This window comes from Rattus norvegicus, chromosome 8, assembly GCF_036323735.1.
Source record: "Rattus norvegicus strain BN/NHsdMcwi chromosome 8, GRCr8, whole genome shotgun sequence".
NCBI lineage: Eukaryota > Metazoa > Chordata > Mammalia > Rodentia > Muridae > Rattus > Rattus norvegicus.
The window spans coordinates 87,274,437-87,299,061 of record NC_086026.1 but is presented as its reverse complement, the minus strand read 5'-3'; the positions used below and the strand labels follow the sequence as shown (position 1 = coordinate 87,299,061).

At 45.5% G+C, this 24,625-nt stretch overlaps 1 protein-coding gene across 5 annotated transcripts in view; it reads left to right on the top strand.

The window, feature by feature from the left end:
* The first annotated feature begins 9,313 nt into the window (after positions 1-9,313).
* Positions 9,314-24,625, top strand: part of Lrrc1 (leucine rich repeat containing 1) — a 169,468-nt gene continuing 154,156 nt past the window's right edge. For 3 of the 5 annotated variants that reach the window (XR_010054010.1, XM_039081882.2, XM_039081881.2), the window contains exon 1: positions 9,314-12,851. Coding sequence is in view for 4 of the 5 variants with exons in the window: in XM_039081882.2 (XP_038937810.1) it covers positions 12,408-12,851 (444 nt within the window). In the remaining variant the exon portion in view is untranslated. 5 annotated transcript variants of the gene reach the window in all.

Genomic DNA, 24,625 nt, shown 5'->3' with positions numbered 1-24,625 from the left:
CTGCTGCTTACTCTGTTGTGTATCTTAGAGGTGAGACACCAGGGCAGCAAGAGGGCGGGGGCGTTTCTGAAATCTAATTATATTCTGTTTTAAATCCAGGGCTGAGTCTCCTTGAATTCCTGTTTTGGTTGCTTTTATTCAGAATTAGATTTCATATTCTGGAAGAAAATTGTTTTTTATTGGAAAATAGAAAGCTGTATTTTTTAGATGAAATAAGACATTTAAAATTTGAAATAATATCCTTATATTTTGTGAAATGTGGATATTAGGAAGTTATGGTTTTAATGTGAATCTTCCCAGTTTTTGTGTTTCAGAGAAAGTAAATACCTCAGATGAGGGTTGTCAAGCTGATGTAAAACTCTTGGGTGGTTTTTGGTTTAATTTCCTTGTTTAACTTCCTCAAATATAAAATATTCAGCTATGCTTAGCTTTGTGTATCTACATATCTAAGTATAAAATTATATGACACTTCATTTTCAGTAGAGAAAATTATTGTGGCTGCATTAAAATAACTACTTATTTCAACCTCAGTAAAGCCTTCTAGCACTCTCAGAGCGAGTAGGAGTCAACTCTCCTTTGAAATGTGGTCTAGGATGAGTTAACCATGTGGTTTGTTTGCTTAAAGCAGGACATGCTGACAGTGCAGCTTTTGTACTAGTTAGAGAATTCAATAATATCAGGTACTGTTGTTTTCTTCAAAAACCTCCTTTTCAACTCTTTTATGGTTCCAGTGGAATTCATTTTTAAGAGGTGTGTTAGTTTCTTAGCTACTCAGGGGTCAGCTACAGCAAACTGATACTCTCTAAAAAAGATTGCCCTTTCTACTTTGTAGAAAGAAAATGCTAAAGATTGTTAGTTCTTCCAGGTAAGATGGCAGCTTAAGAGACATCTTTGTACTGTTGAGGAAGAGAAAGGAATCAGGCTAGAAAGCGATAGACTTAAGTTCGTGAGAGAAAATGCAGAAGAGGAAATTCGTAAAACCAGGTGAGACCTTTACTGGGAAGCATCAGGAGTGGCAGCTGACTGGTGTCCAGGTGCCCCGTGCTCTGGTTTGCAGTAGGGGGAGGTATTGGTTTGCAGGAAGAGGTATTCTTTCCTCCCGGACACTGGCCTTACAGCAACAGCAAAGTGGAGAGAGACCGACCGGGCTACAGAGACAAAACTGGGGCCTGCCTGAGCCACAGACCAAGAGACATCAAGACAGCACAGACTGTGGAGATGGGGATCGACCTGAAACACAGAAATCTGAAGCTATGTTCGTCTGTGGGGGCAGTGGTAGTGGTACCACTGAGTGTCATGGCCTGGGTGAGCAAAACAGGCAAGGATGAGAAATGCAAGGCGGAGTTGGGCCCTGTCTCCCTAAGGGGAGGAATACACTGCTGGAACTGGACCCCGCCTCACTGATAAGAAGGGATTCACCTCTGAACTTGGCACCAGCTCACCGAGGGCAGGAGTGCACAGCTTACACAGCTGAGCTGCCTGCAGGAAGCTCAGACCAGGGCTCCCTCAACCTGTGGACTTGCTTTCTGGTTGTGTGGGGAGCTCCAGGGAGGAGGACTTTGGCGACAGATCTGTCTTTGAGTCATTTCATCTGCTGTAAGTAGCCTCAATAAAACTCACCGGTTCACCAAGTCCGACTCTGGTGGTATCCTGTACTTTGGTCTGTTGTCTCTCTCTCTCTCTCTAAAACACTGAAATGATTCTAGTTCATGACTGAATTTCTTTCAGCTGGGGACACAAAGTCGTACACATACAAATCAGTAAATGTAGCATGGCTTGTGAATACATTGAAACACATGATTTCCCCAAGAGATGCAGAAAAAGCCTGTGATGAAGTTCAACATCCCTTCCTAATAAAAGCCTCAAGAAAGCTAGTGATGGAGGGAACTTACCTCAATATGACGAAGCCTATTTCTGAGAAACCAATAGCCACCCTCCTGCTAAATGAGAAAATTGAGAAGGCTCCTTCTAAAATCAGGAGTGTGACAAGATGCCCAATCTCTCTACTTGAAGGGCTTGAAGTCCCAGCTGGAGCAGTAAGACAAGTGGATACAGCTAGGATGGGAAGAAGCCAAACCACACCAGTTTGTAGGCAGCATGAGCCTATATTTAAAGGACCCCAAAAATTCTGCTGTGCAACTTTTTCATTTAATTAATACTTTCAGCAAAGTAGCAGGTTATAAAAGCACACAGAACCAAGTGCCTTTTTGATCTATCGTGACAAAGTTGTTGAGAAAGAAATCATGGGAAAAAAATTTCTTCTTACCATAGCATGAAAAATTAACCACTTTATAGAAATAAAAGACCTGTACAATGAAAACTGAAGAAGGCACTTGATGGTGGGAAGACCTTCCGTGATTGTGATTTGATAGAATAAATAGCCTGGAAATAGTTTACATCACTGGAAATTGTCTACTAAGTCAATGTGATCACTTTTTCAGTAGTGAAAAAGCAACCAGAAAATTCACATGGAAACACAAAAGACTGAAAATAGATGACGGTGCAATCTTAGGCAGAAGGAGCGATGCTACTGAAAATATCTGCTGTCAAATTACACTATAGACTCTAACAACATTGACTACAAGGCACTGGCACAAAACCATACAATCAGGGCAATGGAATACAACTGAGGGCCCAGAGGCAAGCCCAAGCCTCTACAGGACCCTGCGTTTTAGTGAAAAGTCCCAAAGCATGCTTTAGGTCACAGTTAGCCTTTTCAATGAATGGTTTTTGGAAAACTAGAGGCTCCCGTGGAGAAGAATGAGGCAAGATCCATGTCTCTCGCTCTGCACAAGAATCAGTTCAAACTTGATCAGAGAACTTAAATTAAAACCAGAATCTCTGTAATTGGCAGAGGGAAATATTTCAACATACGGGCATAAGAATGAGCTCTTTGAAAATATTGCGGGTAATACAGGTAATTACCCTGAGAATTGGTGGATAAAATTTCATGAAACTAAAATGCTTTCGCACAAGAAAAGAACTCAGTAGGGTGGAGTGACAGTCCACAGAATGTGAGAAAACCTTTGCTAATCACACGTCTAAGAGGGCATTGATACTATAAAGAACTCCAAGAGTTGCCCATCTAATGATGTCATAAGCCAGCCAATGATGCCCTGACTAATGAATATAACTGATATTGATCAAAGAAAAAAAATACAAATGGCCAGTGATTATTGGGGGAGGGTCTCTGGTATCCTTAGCCAATAAGGGAAATAAATACAAATTAAAACAGCTTCGTGATTTCATCTCAGCCCAGTCAGAATGAAGGTCAAGCAGATAAATGAGATTATAAGGTGGGCTCTGTAAGACAACTTGGAGAGGAAGTACCTGGGCTTTTGTCAAGCGGTTGTGTTTCTGTTTGCACTACATTACTGCCTTTCTGCCCACCATTGGCCACTGCATGGGGTTAAGAGCAAAGACCCCTTCCTGCCTTGCAGCTTCCCTAGTAGCCCAGCAGTCTGCTCTATGCGCTCTATGAAGGGGCAGCCCAAAGCATGCTCTCAGGCACTACGAGCATCCTCTGGTCCAAGTTCGACATCTTCCTGTGTTTTGATGACAGATATTTAGAATCACTTTGTATCACTGCTTATGAGCGTCCAAACCACAGTCTGCATTTCACACCCACAGGTAGGTGACAGAGTACTCACGCTAGACTGGCCTTCAGGATGCACCAACCTTGTGACACGCTGCCCTGATCTTTAGCCCCTCTGTTATGTGTTTCTTTTAGGGAAGGAGGAGGGCATGGAACCAGGGGGGATTGGCCACAAACACAAGGGCTTTTACAATGGCTCTGCTCCTGTGCAATACAGATGACCACAGAATCCCTGTTTGCAAACCTTACCTGTATCAGATGCAACAGAAATTCCTCATCCTCAAAGGTGTGCCTGTAATTGTGAGGTTCAAAACAGAGCAAGGCATTATGGGACAGAACTTTAACACCTGATCTCTACAGAAGCAGCTGGCCAGCGGTTGTGTTCTACTAAAGGGAGTGACCTCATTTAGGAGTCAATAGCCACTAGCACATTTGTTCTAGCTTTAAGATTTTGAGGTCAAAATAGACACTGAAAGAAAGTGCTTTTGGGGAGACTGAATCTATGATCTGTGATTGGTAGCTTGATTATCCTTGGTATTGAAACCAAGGCAGAGGACTGCATTGTCAAGACGATGACAAACTCAAATTACAAGCACAGAGGATAGAGGGCCATAAAAAAGAGCCAGCTTTCGACCAACATGTGGCTGCCCCAAAAGAGACACATAACAGAGGGGCTGAAGATCAGGGTGGTGTGTCCTAAGGCTGGTACATGATGAGGGCCAGGCTAGTGAGAGCATCCTGTCACCTACCTCTGGGGTCTCATTACGAAGGGAGTGAAACTCGGATTTTGAAGTTCGTAAGCAGCAACGCAAGGATATTCCAAACGCCTGTCATCAAAGCACAGGATGATATTGAGCTCGGACCAGAGGATCCTCCTGAAGTCACACACTGCCAAGGGGCCCTTGTGATTGACACGGAGATCACATCTAGAGGTCTTAATTTCAATTAGTAACCCTAACTGCAACCATTGAACTGGCTTTTGACAGAGATGGTGAAAAATAAATACTCTAGTCCATCCATGAAAGTATTGATGTTGTTACTTGTGGTCCTAAACTGGTCATCAGGATTTGCCAGTCCATTCAGTTCATATGTCTACCCCGGGTTCTGGGTGTCTACCAAAACTATGAATCTTGACAAGGGTTGGAAACCCTTCCAAAATACTAACACTGCTTTCACAACCTCACTGAAAAGCCCTGATACCTCATGCGGCTTCTAAGTGGGTGACCTTTTACCAGGAGGAGTATCGGATGGGTGCAGAGAGTACTAGATTGTATTTGATCTTGTCCTTTTGAAAACAATGCAGTGGCTACTTTGAATCACATATATGATATCAGAGGCGGCTGATGTGTCTGCTTGTGAACTACAAGAACATTTTACTTTAAAATTTTAGTTTGAGAGGGAAAGAAATATTTACACACAGAAGAATGTTCTATAGTAATAAGACTCCATTAAGTTTTTTTTTTTTCATTAGAGGGTTGAACGAATAGCCAGATGTAGGTGAAGGGACTGTTTGTCATTTCTGTAGCACGACTCAGCTGTCCCTGTGAAACAGTGAACATGCATTCAGGGTCCAACGATTCTCAGTGTCTGTCCTTTTAAGAGAAACTTAAACTGTTACATCATTACCCCTCCTTAGTAGGGAAGCCTCATTCCTGTGTCTACATTGCCTCTTGGTCTCTCTTGGTCTCTGTCACCCAGCGTGTTTCCCAGTGTGAGCTGTTGTGGCGTTGTGTTTGGTGTCCATGCCGTTGGTTTATGATGCTTGCACAAACATACACACAGGGACGAATAGACAGCACCACTGGATGATAAAATGTGCCAGCTTCTCAAATGTCTACTTGAGGTTTCTCTTTGCTTTTCTCTAACAGGGGATTGGACTGTCTCTCCAGAAAAAAAACCAGCAAAAAATCTGCTTTTATAGTTATTCTGCCAATAAAAATGGGCAACACAGAGGGGTTTTGTTAAGGTATTGCCTTTTCGTTGTGATTTTGCATTTTTATCCAGCATGTATTTATGAATTTATTACATTTGGTGTTTAGAAAACATAAAATTAAAAAAGCAACAACAAAGAAGAAGACAAAGGACGAAAACATAAAACTACTAGTGAAAGTATGGGGTGAATGGAACATTTTAATTCTGCTGGGGGAATGTCGGTCTGATGCAGTTACATTGGAAAGAAGTATTCAGGTCACTCATGAAACTCAAAATAATCATATGTCAACCGAGCTGCACCAGTCCCTGTGTGTACCTGGAGGACTTAAGTCAGCGTTCTGCTGAGATCTGCACACCCATGTTTACTGATGCACCACTTACACAGCCAAGATGTGGAACAAACCTACAAGTCCCTCAGGAGGTAAGTGAAGGCATTTGGTACATGGACGGTGGGGGGGTGTTATTCAGCTGTAAAGGATGATGGAAAATGGATGGAGAGCATCACATTAAGCGAAAGAAGCCAGACTCAGAAAGACATGCTATGGTTTCGCTCGTATATAAAACACAGATTGACGTGTGTGTGTGTGTGTGTGTGTGTGTGTGTGTGTGTGTGTGTGTGTGTGTGTTGTAGTGTGGATATAGAAAGAAGGTATGAAAGGGGAAGAAAAGTCTGAAAGGGGAAGTCACAAGAAAAGGTGACGGGATGAGTATGATACAAGCTATAAGCAGGAGGAGGGAGGGGCTGCTGGGGTGAGGAAGGGGACTAATAAAGGAAGAAGACAGACAAGAGGGCACTGATGATAAGAATAGAAGCAAAGTATAATGTCATAGAGGCAGGAACATGAAACGTCACAGTGAAATCCACAGCTTTGTATGCTACTGAAAAAAAAAACCTAATAAACGTTATAAATGTTAAAAGTTAGTGTTAAATTTTAGAAATGTTATAAATATTAAAACAGGTTTAAAACTTAATAAATGTAAAATAACTTAATGTTAAATGTTAAAAACAAATGTTAAACTTAAATAATAAATGTTATTTATTATCGTTAAATGTTAAACATCTAGAAACTTAAAAGAAAGTAACAATTGCTATTCATATAGGTGTGCTTTTTATAGAACAATAACTTCTAGAATAGATTTTATTTAGTTATTTGCTTAAATTTATTTATTTAAAAAAAGTGTGTGGACTGTGTGTGTGTGTGTGTGTGTGTGTGTGTGTGTGTGTGTTCATGCCACTCCTCTGTGCATGTTGGGTCAGAGGACAACTTGCAGGAGTCAATAATTTCCTTCCACTGTGTGGGTTGTGGGAACCGAGCTCATGTCCTTAGGCTTGGAAGAACCAAAGAGACCCACAGTTATTCTGTATTCCATGCATAACTTAACGAGGCTCCCCACCTCATGAGAACCCACAGAGTCTTGGCACTTGGGCTAGAACCTGGGCCTCATAGTCACCGCTTTTCCCGCCTCACTGCAGACATGCTCTGTAGGACTGATTTGGGGCCTCCATGGCCATGATAGTGTCTGGCTATTCTGACCTCTAGTCAGCTAGTGCCCTGAGGGGTCAGACGCTCATCAGGTGAAGTGTGTTTACGTCACAAGGTCTCTGGCTTTCAGAGTCTAGGTTAGTTTTTCTCTCCTCTTAGTTCTTGCAGGATGCTGCATCTGAATTAGAAATGTTAAAATGTTCATTTATAAAAAGTTCATAAATAGATCTACATATATAGAGATGAGTAACTGTACGCCATCTACAGAATTTTTAACGAAATAGACATTATAAAAATTCAGTACCTCAGAACACTTTTACAAAAACGAAACCGGTAACAACCATAGGCACAGATTCATACAATAATCTGGATAAGATTCAAAAAGCTCTGTGACTTTCATTTTAGATATGTCTTTGTGGCTGGCTGACTGCACATCATGTACATAACCCAAGGATTCCCCCAACAAAATGGGGTGCCATCCAGGAACCCTCAATGAAAGATGTGGCTTGCTTTCTCAATTTCCTTCTCCTTATACTAGGCACCCAGTCAGATGAGACCAACGATTTCTGCTTCTATTGTTCAGCCAGACTGTGAAAATGTAAAGATGTACACTCTGTTCGCTAGAGCAACCACTGTCACTAGTGGACGTCATAAAATGCAGTCTGAAGATACAGTCAAGATAGCAAGATAGCAGGAAAAGAAAATGTCCTGTGAGGGAGACACACACGCAGGTATATCCACCCCAGAAAGGGATCGCAGATCAAGTTAACTGGGGTTACTAACAGGAGTATGGGGGGAGGTTCCTTATAGGAGTGGGGATGACTTAAAAGCAGCTACTTTCTTCAAAAGTCCACCCCAGGACCGGTGATAACTCATGAAAGCTGGAATCCTGGAGCAAGCAGACCCCGGGAAAGTTCCTCTGGGTAGCTTGGCTGGTAGGTCTCCCCTCCCAGCAGCTGTCCACTGTGTCTATAAATTTGTTTAGGGAACTTCGATTATATTTCAACTTTTCTCTTCCCAGACTTGGGATGTTTGTTTACTGCCGCTTTGTCCACTCGGAAGGAATGTTTCAATTCAGAGGAAACAACTGTTCTACAAGGGAAGGGAGGAGGAGATATGGATGGTATCAACAGAAAACAAAAAATAAAACAGAAAACGTAACTACAACAATTTCTGGACCAACTTGAGTGTAAATTCAATACATGTTTCAATGGAAAAACAAGGGAAGGGGCCACGGCCAGCTCTAGGCCTGATAACCTAAACTGTCACATTCAAGTGTGGGGCACACATACACACACACACACACACACACACACACACACACACACGTAATTTTTTTAAAAACCAAGAGAAGAGGAAAAACTTTAAGTACTAATTGGAAATCAAAGATTTCAGGCAATGGCCTTGCTTCTGATGATAATTGGTGAATTCTAAACTACTTATTTATAGAGTTGTATAGGCTCTCAGGCTTCTGAACGGTTTCAATGTCTTGTATTCCAAAATCTTTGGGAAAATATTCTTAAATTTAAATCTGGAGAAGCATGATTAAATTCTGAGAGTTTGATTTTATTCAGGGTGCCCTGGGGTTTTTATGCAAATTGAGCTGTTTTCTCAGTGTCAAGCTTTGCTTGTGATTTGATTAGTTCTTTGATCTGTGTATACATCCTCAGAAGGTCACTCCTGTGTATACATCCTCAGAGGGTCACTCCTGTGTTCCTTCCCAAGACAAAAAGGTGAGCCTCTTGATAGATTTTCTAGAATAGGGAAAACGACCCTCTATTCCACTATAGTTTCCATCTTGATACCATTCCCTAGACAAGAGCCTTTCTTCCAGGAAGACTCCAAGGTCTGTCACTCCCTTTGTTTCCCAGAAAAGTAATCCAGTGGCTGGCATGTGGCAGATACTTAGTAACCATATACTGTAATGTGATTCTTAGCCTAGGATTTAATTTATAATTGCCTGTAGGATACATTTACCTGTGTGTGTGTGTGTGTGTGTGTGTGTGTGTGTGTGTGTGTGTACACGTGTGCGCGCACTGCGGGGTGCATCATCCTGTCACTCCTGTATAAGGAGGCTAGGAGGGGATATCAGGTGTTCTGTCTTTTGTTCTTCCTTATCCCCTTGAGGCAGGGTCTATTACTGAACCTGGAGCTTGCAGCCATACTTGGATTTTATATAGGTGTTGGGCAGCCAAAGTCAGGCCTTCAAGTCTGTGTAGTATCAAGTGCTTGACCCCCTACCGCCGCCATCTTGCCAGCCTCTTATTCATTAATTAAAAATGTAAACACATTTATATAAATACATATACATGTATATATATTATATGGTTAAAGGTTTCTATTTTAAGTAGATTGTTTTAGGAGTTTAATAAATGAACACATGTACGCAACTACTACCTAAATAAACAGTTCCATCACTTCCTACATTCTCTTGAGCCATTTGCCATCTAGGCTGCTCTCCCATTCACATGCAAACTAGATGCACTCAGCAGTCCAGTTCATGGCTTTTTTTTGTGGATATAATCTTTTGAGATAGATTTGTTAACATGTTTTAGTGGCTTATTTTCTCTTTTCCCATTGTTTCTACAGGCTTCACTTTTAATCTGTTGATGAAAATTTAGTTGTTTCAATATTTCGACTAATACTAATGAAATTATGATGGATTTTGAAAGAAAACTTACAGCACAGAACTGTTTTCTGTGTGCGGAATGGATGAATCATTAGGGCAGACACACAGAGAGAAAACTCACATTGTTTTAAATCTTGCTTTCAACAGTTTACTCTCATGTCAGCAATGCTTGAGTGCTTGCTACGCTGTATCTTCACTAACACTTAGGATCCTGAGTGGTTTTGTTTTGTTTGGTTTCTTTTTACTCCATTGGCTAAACAGTGGTTTCTCACGCTCATTTCAAAATTTACATGTCCGCATTTCTGAATTCCCAGTCATTTCCATCTTACCAGATGGCACTTTGGATTTATAGCTTAAAAAAATGTAATGATTATACCATTTTACAGGAAAAGGAATTAAAATAACAAACCATTAATTGCACCATTTTCATTCTCTCTGGGTAAAGGGTATCTTTCTTTGTTACATTTTAGTATCTAGCATGTGTCTGGTGAATCATCTCTACATGTATTATCTGCTGTTATGCAGTAAACTCTCCTGAATTGTATGTCCCCAGTGGTTCTGAGTTATATAAGAAAGCATGCTTAGTAAACCACAGAAAGCAAGAAAACAAGCAAGACCTTTCCCCCCATCATCCCTGCTTCGGTTCCTGCTTTGAGTTCCTGTCCTTGCTTCCCCTAAGGGTGGATCGTGATCCTAACATTCAAGCCAAATAATCCTTCATCTCCTAGTTGTTAACTTGACACAAGGTAGGGTCATCTAGGAGAAGGGAATCTCAATTGAGAAAATGTCTCCATAAGATGGACCTAAGGCAAGTCTGTAAAGCATTTTCTTGACTAAAGAGTAATTGGGAGGGCCCGGCTCATGATGGTTGGTACCACCCATACACTGGTGGTCCTAGGTGGTATAAAAAAATTGAACAATCGAGTAACTTCTTCCTCTATGACCTTTGCTTCAGTTTTTGTCTCCAGGTTCCTGTCCTGCTTGGGTTCCTGGTTTGGCTTCCCGGAAGGATGGACTGTGATCCAGAAATGTAAGCCAACGAACCCTTCCTCCCCAAGATACTTTTTGTCATTGTGTTTATCTCACCAGTAGGAAACAAACTAGAACACAGAGTAGACTGGAATCAAATCTGGCAGTTAAGTCACCTGGACTGTGGTGGTTCCCAGGATCTTCAGAGCAGGTGAGCTGTTCAGAAGGCCACAGTATCTTTGGAAATAAGAAGAACAGGATCACAACACAGAGGGGAATAATGAATGCTTATTCAGGTTGGAATCCTTAAAAGACCTGACATATTTAAAAAGCCTACTTATAATTTATTAAAACTAGTCTGTGTATTTCTGAAAAATCAACATTAAACTGAGTAGGACAGCTTTCTATAACTTAAAAAAAAATGCACTTGGAAAACCCACAAAGTTAGTGAGTGACGTGTCTTCTTGGATGTCTCAATCAGGAACCAGAGTTTTCCATGGGAGGTGGCAGAAAGTGGGCTTTGTACACGCTTCTGGAATGCAAGAATGAAGGAGGAGTAGAGAGAGGCTCAAAGTCCTCCTCAAGAATGCAGGCACCAAGTCAGCTTAAAAGGTGAAGCCGGCAGAGTGGCTGTAACTGAAGCCTAGATGACAATCCTGAGGTAGAAACAAGTCAAATTGCCTCCCTCATCTATGAAGAGATCCTCTTGCTAAAGATGTAGCCGTTATGTGTCCCTTCCCCTCTCCACCTGGGCAAGTGCCCTGTGCAGTTAGAAGTACTGAAGAAACAATGAAAAGTTTCAGAGCAAACTCTGCTTTGGATACTGAGCAAGCTCAGTTTTCAGTCTTCCGCATAGTGTGACGTCGGTGACTCCAGATTTGAGTTGTGGGAGCATTGGGCTTCGTTGCTGGGTGGGGAGTCAGAGAAGACTCTTAAAACAGTCTATCCCTATTGTATTTGGCCTCGACCGAATCAACAACTGTTCGTGAGGGAGTGACTTTGGCTATTCTGAATAGTTGACTTCGAACAGAAGAAGAGGGGTTCAAATGTCTGGCTGTGGTAATAAGACTGTGTGTGGAGCAAAGGAAGAGTCGTGCTTCCCCTTTGTAAGACGCAGGGTGCTGTCGAAGAAATACAGGAGCCAGCCATAGGAACGTTCATCTGGCTTCCTGCGTCAGTGCTTTCTGTACTTGAGCCCAGGTTAGCCCCGAAGCACAACATCTGGCCAAGGTGCAGAAGAGCATCTTTGCCATCTCTTTTCTTCTCGGAGCATCTTCTAGAAGATTTTTGAAGACTGACATCCATGCTTTTGGTGGCACCAGGAAGTGGGTGACACGTACACCCCAGATAAGTCCTGTTCACCGAAGATGCTCAGATCATAGGGCGGGCGGGCGAGTTGTGTGTGGACACAGGGCACAAGCTGGGTGGGGAGGAGGGGCTGCCTGAAAGCCAGAACCGACTCCTTCGCTACCCGGCGCTCAAGGTACGCGGCGGGGCGGTACTTCCTGACCCCGGAAGAGAAAGTTGTTTTGGGGAAGGGGAGCTAGGAAAAAAAAAGGCACGGTGAGTAAAATGAAAACTCCGAAGTAGTTTTGCTCTCTCTGGCCTTCCGTTCCTGTCCACCTTCGGACCTTTTTGGGGCGCGGCTCCCTCTAGAGTCGCACGCTGTGCGAATGCCCGCGGAGGAGGGGACCGCAGGAGCACCGTCTCCCGACCCTCCGGGGAGCCGGGTCTCCAGGAAAACCCGGAGCGGAGCATCTCCGGCCGGGACACGCCCTCCGCATGCGGCCGTGTGCGCATGCCCAGTGCGCGGCGGCCGCGAGTAGGAAGCGGAGCGCGGCGGAGGGGGCGGTGGGAGGGGACGCTCCGACTGTGGCGAAGGCGCGGGACGCGGCGAGGGTTCCCGCGGCTTCCTCAGAACGTTCGGAACCGTGGAGCCCTTGCGAGGCGTGAGCGAGCTTGGGGCCAGCAACGAGTGCGGAGCGGGCGGCGGGCGGGGAGCAGCGGGGCGGCCGGGCGGAGCGGGCTCCGAGCCCCGGGCTCCGCGGCTCGGCGGGACACGACTCTGGTGTTGGAGGCGGCGATGTTCCACTGCATTCCCCTGTGGCGGTGCAACCGTCATGTGGAGGCCATCGACAAGCGCCACTGCTCGCTGGTCTACGTCCCGGAGGAGATCTATCGCTATGCCCGCAGCCTGGAGGAGCTGCTGCTGGACGCCAACCAGCTCCGGGAGCTCCCCGAGGTGAGTGCCCGCCTCACCTGGCGCGTTGGCCGGGTCCGTGCCATCCTCCGCTGACTGCTTCGCTTCGGGAGACTGGCCAGTGGGGAACCACTACTGCTCCTCAACCGCCCCTGTCCCTCCTTCCTTCCCGATTAACCCCATCCTCGAATAAAAGTTCTTTTCCATTTATACCGAAAGACTTGGTATTTAACAAGTAGTTACTTGGTGAGTGGAGAACCGTTCTGGTCCACTAAGTAGCTTAGATCCACGTCTGGGAACTAACGCCGTTTAGGTGGGTAGGTGAGAAGCCAGGTAGCTCACACTGTTCCCAGCTGGGGGCGACCATGCGCCCATCACGCCCTGGGGCCGATCGGCTAGCTGCCAGTTCTCCAGCTAGTGGCCCGGGGCTCCTCACTTTGGGCTTAAAGCAGGTTCCAGAGGACATTGGGACGGAGCAGCGCGAAAGTAAGCTTTAGTATCTCGGCATCTGTAAGGAATGTGCCCCTGGCCTTATCTCTGTGGGCTGTGCCCTGGAGAGATGGCGCTTTGTCAGCCTCAGTGGCCCCATGGCGGCGTTGGAGTGCTGGGCAGGAGGAGAGAGCTGCTGCAGGTGCCCAGGTTCCCGCCGCTGGGGCACTGCGTGCGTGGACCTGTTGCGTGGTTGGAACTGCGATGAACGAGTATAGTGGCTCCCGCTGCGAGTCAGCCCTGCTGCTGCTGCTGCTGCCTCCGCCTTTCCACCACCACAGAGCTTGCTTGGATCCGTCCCATTACTAACGCCGTACCTATTCAGAGTTGTTTACGAAAAAATAATCATCTGCCCTACCGAACTTGGCCAGAGACAGATACTGATTGCGCTTCTAGAAGGGTCCGGGCTGGGGTAGACGCCGAACTTTTAACCCTTGAATTTTCCTCAGGATTTTAGCTTTAACTGTTAAAGAGGACGCATCCCTAACCCAGGTGTACGGAGGAAGTAAGCCTGTGGCAATCCAAAGGTGCAGGAAATGGAAGACTGCTGGGAGGCCCAGAGAGCCTAAAGACCTGAGTCTCGGAATGTAAATGCCGTGTTTGTCCTTTGGTAACGCTAATGTCCTGCCATTTTCAAAGAAACTCTGATCAGATTTCTGGTTTGTTGGAACACGGGCTGATAACGATCTCCAGTGCTGACAGAGTTTAGAAAATTCGAAGTGTGTTTCTCTCAATACCTCAAGTGTATAGTTCATCTTGAATTAACTTTCCTTGGTTCCCATGGCCGCTTCTGTGTAATCGCAAAGATTACCCTCACTAGGATATCTGTAGCACACCCTTCCCACCCCTTAATTTAATTCAGTAGAAAAAACCATCCAGTTCCCTCAGGCGTGTATTATTTTGCAGGCATTTTCAAACACACGATCTGGTTTTTAGCTTCGCTATATTTTTCTTAAGTGGTAAGCTTTAAGTTGTATAATTTTTGAAATGTAGCAAATGTTACTTAAGGCTCTTAAAGGGATTTGAAATAAAGTTACTAAAAGACTTAGTAAATAGCTCTTGACTTTCCAGTGCTTTCTGTAGTATTTGTGTTTTATTGTGGAATTGGAAGCTTTCTTTGAGTTGGATTGGCTCTTCTCTCTCTTCTGTAATTTGTGAGTTTTTCTGTAGTGCTGGAGAGTTTTGCTAGGCATAGGAGACTGAGAATTTTGAAAGTGGCAGGTATTTCTGTAGTTGGTAAATGACAACTCCGAGACTCAAAATAAGGTCTGATGGCATTCTGTAAATACACTAAATAAACATTTCAAAACCAGAGGATGGCCTTCCTTATTGGTAAGTGTTGCTGTAATAGCCTTCAATCAAGGTCCTGTAAAATGGATTCCTCTCTGTCTTATTTTACTCAGACTGTTGGGTTTGTACATGCTAGACAAGAACAACAACTACCTTGACAGTCTGTTTCCTTCGGTCTTTCCCTGGGCTAGCCATTGCTCATGTCTGAGATCATGTAACTCATTACTACTGCTCACTGGTGCGTCTGGCTTCTAACCCCCAGCTCCTGTCTGCTCATTACCATATCACCCCTCTTGCTGGAAAGCTTCAAAGATTCTTAGTGTGCTGGCCATACCAGCTGTGTGTTTTATTGCCTATAATTTGGGAGCACATCCAGCAGGGAGGCCTGCACCCTCTACCTGGGCATCAGGCTTTGGGATAATGATAGATACCCTCTCTCCACTGAAAGGTCTGCAACCTCTCATTTGCTCCAACATTTTCATTTACAAATTGAGACGCGGAATTGCAGCGCTTTTTCTCAGGGCTCTGTACTTCGTTGGATGGAGGCAGTGTCTGGCTACCTCCATTTACTGACAAGTCAGACAACTGCAACCGCATTGAACACATAGGATGAGGCTGGCCTGTTCTGCTTCACACGCCCAGGAAACCTTAGCTATTTATTTAGACCCTCCTTTTTGAGTCATGTGACTTAGACTGGGCCTTGTTAAACATTTATTAAGGTACCATCACTTACTAGTTATTACGAGTATAGAGATTAAAGAAGCCATGATTCTTATGAGCTGTTCCCAGTCTTGTGGGGAGGGAGACTGATGACTTAAATACTGATGTGAGTATGGGGTGGGGAGGGTACCTCATCTCCTCTGCCGACTCACCGGCCACAGACACGTTGGTAGTAACTTACCTAATCTACTTCAGAAGCAGCCGAGCATTGTTCTGGCTTCTCAGCAGTGCAGGTTGAGGGTCAGGACCCTTGTCTTGAGCTTGCCTTTGGTTGGATGTCAGTCATTCCACTGACTGCCGCTAGATTCATCTGGCTTCAGCTGTCCTTGCAGCTAGATTCTTTTGTTGTCTGCACTAACAATCCCACTCTTAACTCCTTGAAGTGCCTGCATGCCTTTGTTCTCTCCTGCAAGCACGGAGAGCCCCAGCCCTGTACCCAGGAGGGCTTGCTCAATAAACAGTTACTTTTCTAGAATTTTCTGCTGTCTCCCCTTGGCCTGTAGCTAATCTTTTGTTGATTGTCCCATGAAAGTATTTCAAACACCAGTCCCCCACCCCTTATTCTTTCTCATATCCTGACTTACTTGTTTGCTGGTTCTAGGGCAGTTATCATGACCTAAGCTCAAACCATATATGTTTACGTGTCCCTCGTCTGTCTACCCAGCTAAATCATTACCTCCACAAGGGCAGGGGTGTTCATGGCTGAACCTAGGCCACTGTGTGGTACACTGTGGGCCCTCAAGTGCTTGTTATCTCTGCGACAGAAGAGTCTGGCATCGGTTAATGAGTCCTCATGTGTTGACCTCAGAAAGCTGCCTACCTTCTTGGCCATCGAAATTCCCTTCCTGTGGCTCGACGTACAAGTCTGTAGAAATCACTTGTCTTTCCTTGGAAGGCTTTGACCGCCATCTCTCCTGGTACTAGAAGACACTTGACCACTTTTGAAGTAATTCTTGTACTCTGAACATTTGCCATGAACGTGACTTCAATTTTAGCCCCTCTAGCTTGCTCTGGCAAGGGGCCATCATACCTTTTCAGAACAAGTTAGCCATGTTTCAGTCAGGTCTTCTCTTTGGAAATGGTGTTTCTCCTTGGAATTCCATTTCTGAGGGACGGGGCATCCATCTTCCCTGTCTCCAACTTTGATTTTCCTCTCTGTCTTCTCTCCATGGCCTGTTTTTCCTCAAGTGCCTTCTTTCTTCTCAGTCTCTCACACTCACTTCCGTGGTTTCACCTGGATTCATATGGCCTTTTGGTCATCTTTTACCAAGGCTCTTTGGGCCTTGTCTTGAAGGGACAGCAGCGTGGCCCACATGCTGGATTTAGGTAGTTGAAGTCAGGGCTCTATCTCCCGGATACTCTCCTCCAGCCTTACTTTCTGCAGATGTTAAGATTACTGCCTGCCTTAGAGGGTTAGTCTGAGGCTTTAGCAGACCACTGTGAGCCATCTTTCTAAATACTGTGGCCAGAACTTCTTACAGTGTTTCTTAACTGAAGTGCAGAGGGCTCCTCCCCCTTTAAGGAGTTTGGTAAACCCTAATTAAATTTTCGATATGGTTTTCAGCAATTAGAGAAATCGCACATCCTGTAATGTCCAGATGACTTTATAAATGAGTAATTGTAATTGCATAGCTTTATCTGAGCGCTCCTTTTATTGGTCACAGCTGGTGAGGGAAGAGTCGATGCGGCTGTATGAGAGTCAGGCGATGCCTGGAGTTGGAAGAAAAGAGAATCTATTGCACTTGATTAGAGAGACATGACGGAGAGTGGAAGGGGTAACAGCCTCTGTGGTGTAGTTACTCAGAGTTAAATCCCAAGGACCCGCACCTGGTTAATATTAACACATTGCGAGCAGCCGAAATTGTAGCGTCTACAAACTGTTCAGTTGCTGTGTGATGTCAAGTTATTGTTGAGGTCTCCTCTCTCGTCTTTGTTGGGTTTTTAGAGTTATCTCACTTCCTGGTTACGGAAGAGCTGAGGCATGGGTGATAGACCTGTCTACTTAAGTGAGTGTATAATAAAGGATTCAATTAGTCAATAAAAGGCCAGTTACACACTTGAGGAATGGGATTAGAAAGGGGATTGAAGGGGATGTTTCCCCTACTGATCCACACATTTCTCCAGTTAGAGAAGCAGTTCATTTCTCAGCCATCCCGGTATTACTACACAGTCTAGCACTTCATGGCTTCCTGACTGCTTTCTGTGCTGCTTCACGCCTTCCCCATAGATCTCCTTAGTCCCTGCACTCAGAGGTGAGGAAACCAAGCTAGAGGAGCCGTGTAATTTCCCCGGGTTAGTAGAGATTGGAGTCTGAGAAGCATTTAGATAGTATCTGTGACATGATTGTTATAGCCAGCCCTCACCAAGTTCCAGCCTTTGTAGTGGGTTCTTTACACAAATCATTTTCCCTGGGCAGCATAACAACCCATGTTAGCCATTATACTTTCAGTTTTTCAAATGCAGGGAAATAAGAAAGTTAAGAGGATGTGATTATTAGACTTACCCGTCCCCCCACGCTGCACCCCCCCCCCCCACGCTCGCCCAGTGAGTGACCTGCCAGGGAGGCGGGGAAGCCTGGCAATGGGGACATTTGGGAGTCTCTATTGGAGGCTGCTAGAGCTTTGAGGAGTTTTGTGCTTTTGGGGGAAATGAGAGAAAGCTTTAGAGAGAGGGAAGACCAGGTGTGGAGATGGAAGGGGCCGCCTGAGGGTGGAGGCCAGCAGCCACCCTGTAGTGGGGTTGAGCCTGCCCTAAGCAGAGGAGGCTGTGGCATCTTAGGAAGGTGGTTCCTGGGGGTAGAAGGATCATGTTGGGAGCTGAGTCAGGAGCCCCTCCATGTTGTGGCCAGAGGAATGATGATGTTATTTGTAGGAAGAATAGGGACAAGGCCCTGAGATGTTTATTCCTGGAGTTCTTAGTCTCTGCATCACCTTCCTGTCATGCTGACCCAACTGGACCTGTCTTTCTTTTGTTGATGTTATTTCCCTTCAGTGTGGGGTGCCTTCATTCAACTAAAACATTGTGAGTTTTGTATGTAGGCTTCGCCTTGGGAGGAAAATGGCCACTCAGATGTGTTGTGGGTAGGAAGAAGTTGCGTATCGTTTTCTATTTTCTGGTAAATACCGTCATCACATTTATGAGTGTACCTACCCATAATCACGTTTATGAGTGTACCCATAGTGACCCTGGTAACTTCATGGGCTCTGTTCTTGTGAGAAACATGAATACATCTATACTGTGCCATGACATTTCAGTAGACTTGGAATTTGGGGGGTTAACACCCTGCTGACTTTATAGAATGTCAACAGTACAGGTGGTAACAGTCTGGAGCATGGGAGAGGAAGGGCTGCAGTGCGTGATGGGCAGCTAGGGAGAGGTGCAGTCGACTTTCTCAGAATGCCTACGGAGGTCAAGGGCAAGGCTCACAGGTGTGCATCTCCATTCCATGCACAGGGCTAGGAGGACGATTGTCTTCTGCCACAGATGTGCATGAAGAGTGGGGAAGTCATGGGTTGGGCCTTAGTAAGCACAGACAAATCTTCTGGATGTCCATTAACTTTCTCTTAGGTGTAATTTAGTGGACAGGAATGGTAATTTACTGTTGCATGTGGTATTTTAGAAGATCTAATGGTGTGTGTGTGTGTGTGTGTGTGTGTGTGTGTGTGTGTGTGTGTAGTTTAAAATACCTTGGAGTCTTCGAAGTATGTTTACTCTGATGATTGTTGGGATAGTGTACTTATGAAGGCTATAACTTCTAGACTCTAGAGATTTCCCTCATTTGGGGGAAAATGCTTTTTTTTGTTTTGTTTTGTTTTGTTTCTAAGAATGTCAAGGGATAGAATTATCTCAAGGAATGGATTTGCCTCCTTTGGGTGGGAGGAGGTGCGTTGCACCTAATTATGGAGTGCTCTAGATGATTTCTTGATGGTTGGGTTAGGTTGGACCACTGTGGCCCCTTATTGCCACAGCTCATGCTTCTTTGGGAAACATAATTAAGAGAAACAGTCAGCGTGTGCGGGAGGTAGCTTAGATGGGCAGTTGTGAGGGCCAGATGTAGTTTCCAGACCTTTCAGGATGTGACGTGAATTCAGACTGACTTGATTCGAAAATGCTGGCTGCACACGTCTGGCTTCATGCTGTTACTATAGCTGGATTGAGTATGGGCTGGTGTGCCATCATCCTGTTTGGTTTTTCTGATAAGATTGATTTGTGTACTATGCTTGAAATAGTTAAAGAAAGAAGGAAACCCATTTCTTTTGTAGTGATATCACCCATTAATTGTTTTAGTTTTCTTTAAAAACCATTTAGTTAGGTAGAGAAGTTTAGCATTCTGGAATTCCCTGGGTAGATGAGTATCCCGTAGGCATGAAGACCAAGTACCAGTGTGTGCTTTGGAAGAGCTCCTTGCTCTGCCTTTCTCCACGGCTGAGCTCAGAGGACCCAACAGTGGACAGGACGTTGCAGACAGCTATCTTTTGCAAGATGACACAATGCTGGCTTAGGAGAAAAGAGTCTGATTTGACATGGTCCTCTTTGGAGAGCAAGGTGACAGTGGCAAGGAGGATAAAGGCACCACAAAGCTTGGGCATCCATCCACTTGGTGTGATGGCCCTGTGAGTCAGCCCATTCTGATGGCCTTCACACTCTGCCTTCTGTGCAGGCCTGAATCTCTGCCTTGAAGAGAAAGTACGTGTGGCAGTTGTGAGATTGTTCTAGTCTGCAGGGAACCTGTGTTTCATTCTGATCAAGTTTGGAAACAAAGGAATGGCATTCCCTACCTCATAAGGTTGAGTGAAGATTAACTGCCTTAGCACCTGTACAGTAAGAGATCAGTAGTTGGCAGATAGGAAAAGACAATGCAGTTTTATCCTTAGCCATGTTATTTAGTAACAGAGGCCCAAAGACCTTCATTGTTCCCACCTTTGAATTCTTTCTCCATACTTGGTAAGAGCGATCTAAGCCACAGATGGAGAGCGGTGCCTCCTACGTGGCCTCCTTGCACTTGCAGGGTAAGTTTGGCAACATTCTTGTCATCTGCTTTCTCTGCCCTTGCACCTGTACTGCCCAAGAGCTGACTGCTCTGAGTCACTAATGCATCGCACCGTGGTGTGTGCCTTCATGTCAGGGACTGACCCTGCACTGCTGTACCTCTCTATTGCCTGGACCTGCTTCTGATCAGGAGAAGCCCTTTCCTGGGAAGCTTGCCTGCTTCTCCTCTGTGGGCTTTGCAGTCCACTGATAACCACTCTTGACTGCAAACATCCCAGTCTTCCTTCATTCAGAACAAGTGATGGAAGCTTACCCCCCCCCCCCCCAGGCTTTGTGTTTGCTTCTGTTGCTCATTAAGGCAGCTAGCATAGAGAACACATAAACTACGTACTTGAATGACATTCTTGAGAAGTCTGTGACTCTTTTCGGGGAATGAATGAAGTTTAAAATGGGTTTTGAGGGGTGGGAAGATAGTTCAGTGGGTAAAGTGCTTACCACCCAAGCCTGCCAACTTGAGTTTGGATAATCAGGACCCATGAAAAGCTGGGCACACAGTAGCATATTTGGCTTTCATCCTTGTGAGCTTCTGCCAGGAGATGGGATGGGGAGGCAGGAGGATCTCCTGAAGCTTGCCGGGCCAGCCAACCTGGCACATACAACAGCAGGACAACAGGTGGAGACTGACTCTTGGAGGTTGTCCTTTGATCTCTATCACTCCTGTTTGTCTCTGTGGCTCCCCCCCCCACTGTCTCCCCCTCTTTCTCCCTCCCTTCCTCTGTGTGTCTCTGTCTTTTTCTGTCTCCCTCCCTTTCTCTCCCTCCCTCTCCCTCACCCCTCCCTCTGTCTGTCTGTCTGTCTGTCTCTCTCTCTCTCTCTCACACACACACACACACACACACACACACACACACACACACACACATACACACACGGCCGGTTTTTATTATTACCTGCAATCGAGAGCCTGGGGATTAAACCAAGATGCACTTGGCTGTCAGCTGTCCCTGTTGTATGAATGGTCGGTTCCATGGTGGTGGAGGAAATCAGCACGGACTTAGAGGACAACTTTAGGTTCTTCTCATTGTCCAGTTCTCTTATAGGGATGGTCAAGGGTGTGGTAATGTCAGATCTCTTTGTGTTCTGACTTTCTTAGATGCTAATTTCACAAGTTGATCTTGCAGGAAGGGGGCACCATATTTATACACGTGCTTCAGGAGGCACTTAGTGAAGTTAGTGGGACTGCAAATCTAGGCTTAATCATTGTAAACAAGGGTTTGATAATCAGGCAAAGCCACTCCAAATGAGTCTCTTTCTGTGGCCAGTTGTTGATTCCCAGAGTCAGTTAAGGAAGAAAGATGAGCAGATTTTCTCTGGTTCACCCGTACAAATCCACTCACATGTGCGCTTGTGTATTTCTCCCCAGCCCACACATTCATTTTGAATACCGAATGCTTCTTACCTGTCAGTGGTTTGTCTTGCTTGTCTCAGCTTTTAAAGCTGCAAGGATCTGAGGAATGTGGCCAGGACTTTACGTCTTTAGTATATTAGCTCAAGCAAGTCAGAGGTGGTGGTGCCCCCTTAGGCTGACTTGGTAACCAAGAGACTGTATTTGGGAACTGTAGTGTGGGGACTGCTAGCTGGGATTATCAGTGGATCAGGATCGGGTCACGGCTCTGTGCTCCTGAGGAATATAGTCAGCTCTGATAGGGTGTTGGTGCTGGGCTTCCGGGCATCCCAGCAAGCCCTCTGCTCCTTCCCCGCTTCCCCACAGGACTTACTGTGTACAGGCTGTACTGTCAGGCTTTGTTCTTTCCAGCACAGCAGGTGGAATCTTTGTCTCTGGAACCTTCAGGTAAGTAGATAAACACATAGCAATTCTCCTGATAACAAAGGAGCTACTGCCAAGAGTAAGTGTGCGAGGTTTTGCCGCCAAGAGTAAATGTGCAAGGTTCTGTCTCTCACAAGAGTAAGTGTGCAAGGGTCTGTCTCTCATGAGAGCTGCCGCCAAGAGTAAGTGTGCAAGGTTCTGTCTCTCACGAGGCCCCTGCAGGAGACTGACTCTTGCCCTGATGCACAGTAGGCCACCATGCCAGTACAGCAGAAGATGGGCTTGGTGCTTTAGAGTCTAGATGGGGGGGGTAGCAGTGGGAAACAGAGGTGACAGGTTCACTTGTCACCAGTTGGTGTATGGCACATGGTAGGTGTGAGAGCTTGCAGATTTGCAGAGGACTGGATAAACGGATTTGGTGAGTCATGGTGGGCTTTAAAGAGACCTAGAATTAAGGAGGGAGAGCCCGGTGATGAGAATTACAGAGACATCGAGTGTGTTCTGGGTCCTGTGCCTCAATCTCTTCAAGCTCTTCCTGTGATTAATTTGCTCTGCCCTCCTACAGCCATGTCCCCATTTCACATAAGTAGCTTTTCCTTACAGATGAGGACCCTGGGGACCCCACTTGCCACCCAGTTACTAAATAGCAGAGCTGGCATTTGAAGATGTAGGGTCTCTCAAGAGTTGGGGACCACTGCATCTTCCTGCTCGCTCGCCTCAAGGTCAAGCGCATCCAAAGCCCCCGCTTAGCCAGAGTCCCATCTGTCCTGTAACAAAGAGACTCCTGATGTTTGGGCTACTTTTGCATCATTAAGAAAAAGAGCATTGAGCCGAGAGATCATTTTCAGAATCAGGTCACCGAGTATTAATGAGCTCATTCATGCATAACCTCTCAAAGATTAGTGGCATCCATTCCTGGGTCTGGCCTTCTCACCTTCAGGATGTAACTTACATCTGAGTCCTTACCCATTTTCACGGCAAACGTGCATTTGTTAGAAACAGTGATGGCAGCCATGAGCACTGGCTTTCTCAGAGCGCCGCTCCCTTATGTCTGCTAGTACTGGTTGGGGTTGTATTCCTGTTTGCATGAAATCAAGAAATTGGATTGAGACAGTTTTTTTAGTCGTGACCATGCCTGCTCACATCATAAAGTGGGTCCTAACATACTTCCTGGAGATGCACATGCTTTCACACTCCTACCATTGCTGCTGTGAATGAATAAGGTGAGCATTCTATCGTAGCTCCCGCTGCATTTGCTGTGCCGGATACCTGGCAGACACAACTTACAGAGCAAAGGTTTGTTTTAGCTCCTGGTTTCAGGATTTTATTCTGCTGGGGCAGGGCTGGCAGGATATAGTTGGCTCACGGTATTGGGAGCATTGTGGAGACTACAAAGTGGAGAAAGCTGGAGTCAAGGACAAGGGGAGTCCAAGTAACAGAAGTTCTCCCACTGAAGTGCCTCTGGTTAAAGAGACTTTTGGTGACTTCACATAACCTGAATGGTTTTAGGTCAGTAGGTCACTTGCTTTGCATGGTGACCTCCTAAGCAGAAAGGGAAGGCACAGCAAAGTCCTTGGCGTGTAGCCGTCAGAAAGCCTGGGGTGAATAGTGCCTGGCTTCTCCATCCCACTTTTGCTGAGAGTGGACAGGTGGGTAGGCGTAAGGAGGGTAGGAATGGTGCGTAGGTGCGTGGCTGTGTCTGAGGTGAGGTGTGTGGCGGGCAGGCGAGTAGTTGGCACCTGAAGCTGCTGAGCCTGCTGGGGTTCGTGCACACACCCATCTTTCCCGTCATGGAGGTAGCTTTCCCCTCTCACTTAACCGTATGTCTTCTGCCAGAAACGGAGGCCATCTGTTAAGGAGTCCTTAGCAGAAATGATTTCCTTTTCAGATTATACAAAACAAAAAAGAATGACTGTGCACGTAGAGCTTTCCCTATATTTTATTCTCACCAAATGCCTGGGGCATTCTGAAGAGAACAAAGATTAAGTAGGATATTATAACATATCCAGACCACTCAGCTGATGTATGTCTCGTGGAATTCCCATCACTGCCTGTGCTCCCACTTCTGCTCCTGATGCCCCTGTCCTGTGCCCATGCCACCCCAGTCCACGGCCAAGTATGTCTCCCCTTCCCCAGCCTCTGCTTATGACTGAGGGTGAGGCGTAGGTGTGCATCTGCTTGTTTTCTACCTGCTTGTCATCAGCTCTGAATTGGGAAATCCAGTGCCTTAATCACAGGGAGAGGGCGTGCACTCGAGTGCACACATACATATACACACACACACATACGCACGCATACACACACACATACACACATACACACACATACATACACACACACATACGCACACATACGCACGCATACACACACATACACACACATACACACACATACACACACACACACATACGCACGCATACACACACATACACACACATACACACACATACATACACACACATACGCACACATACGCACGCATACACACACATACACACAC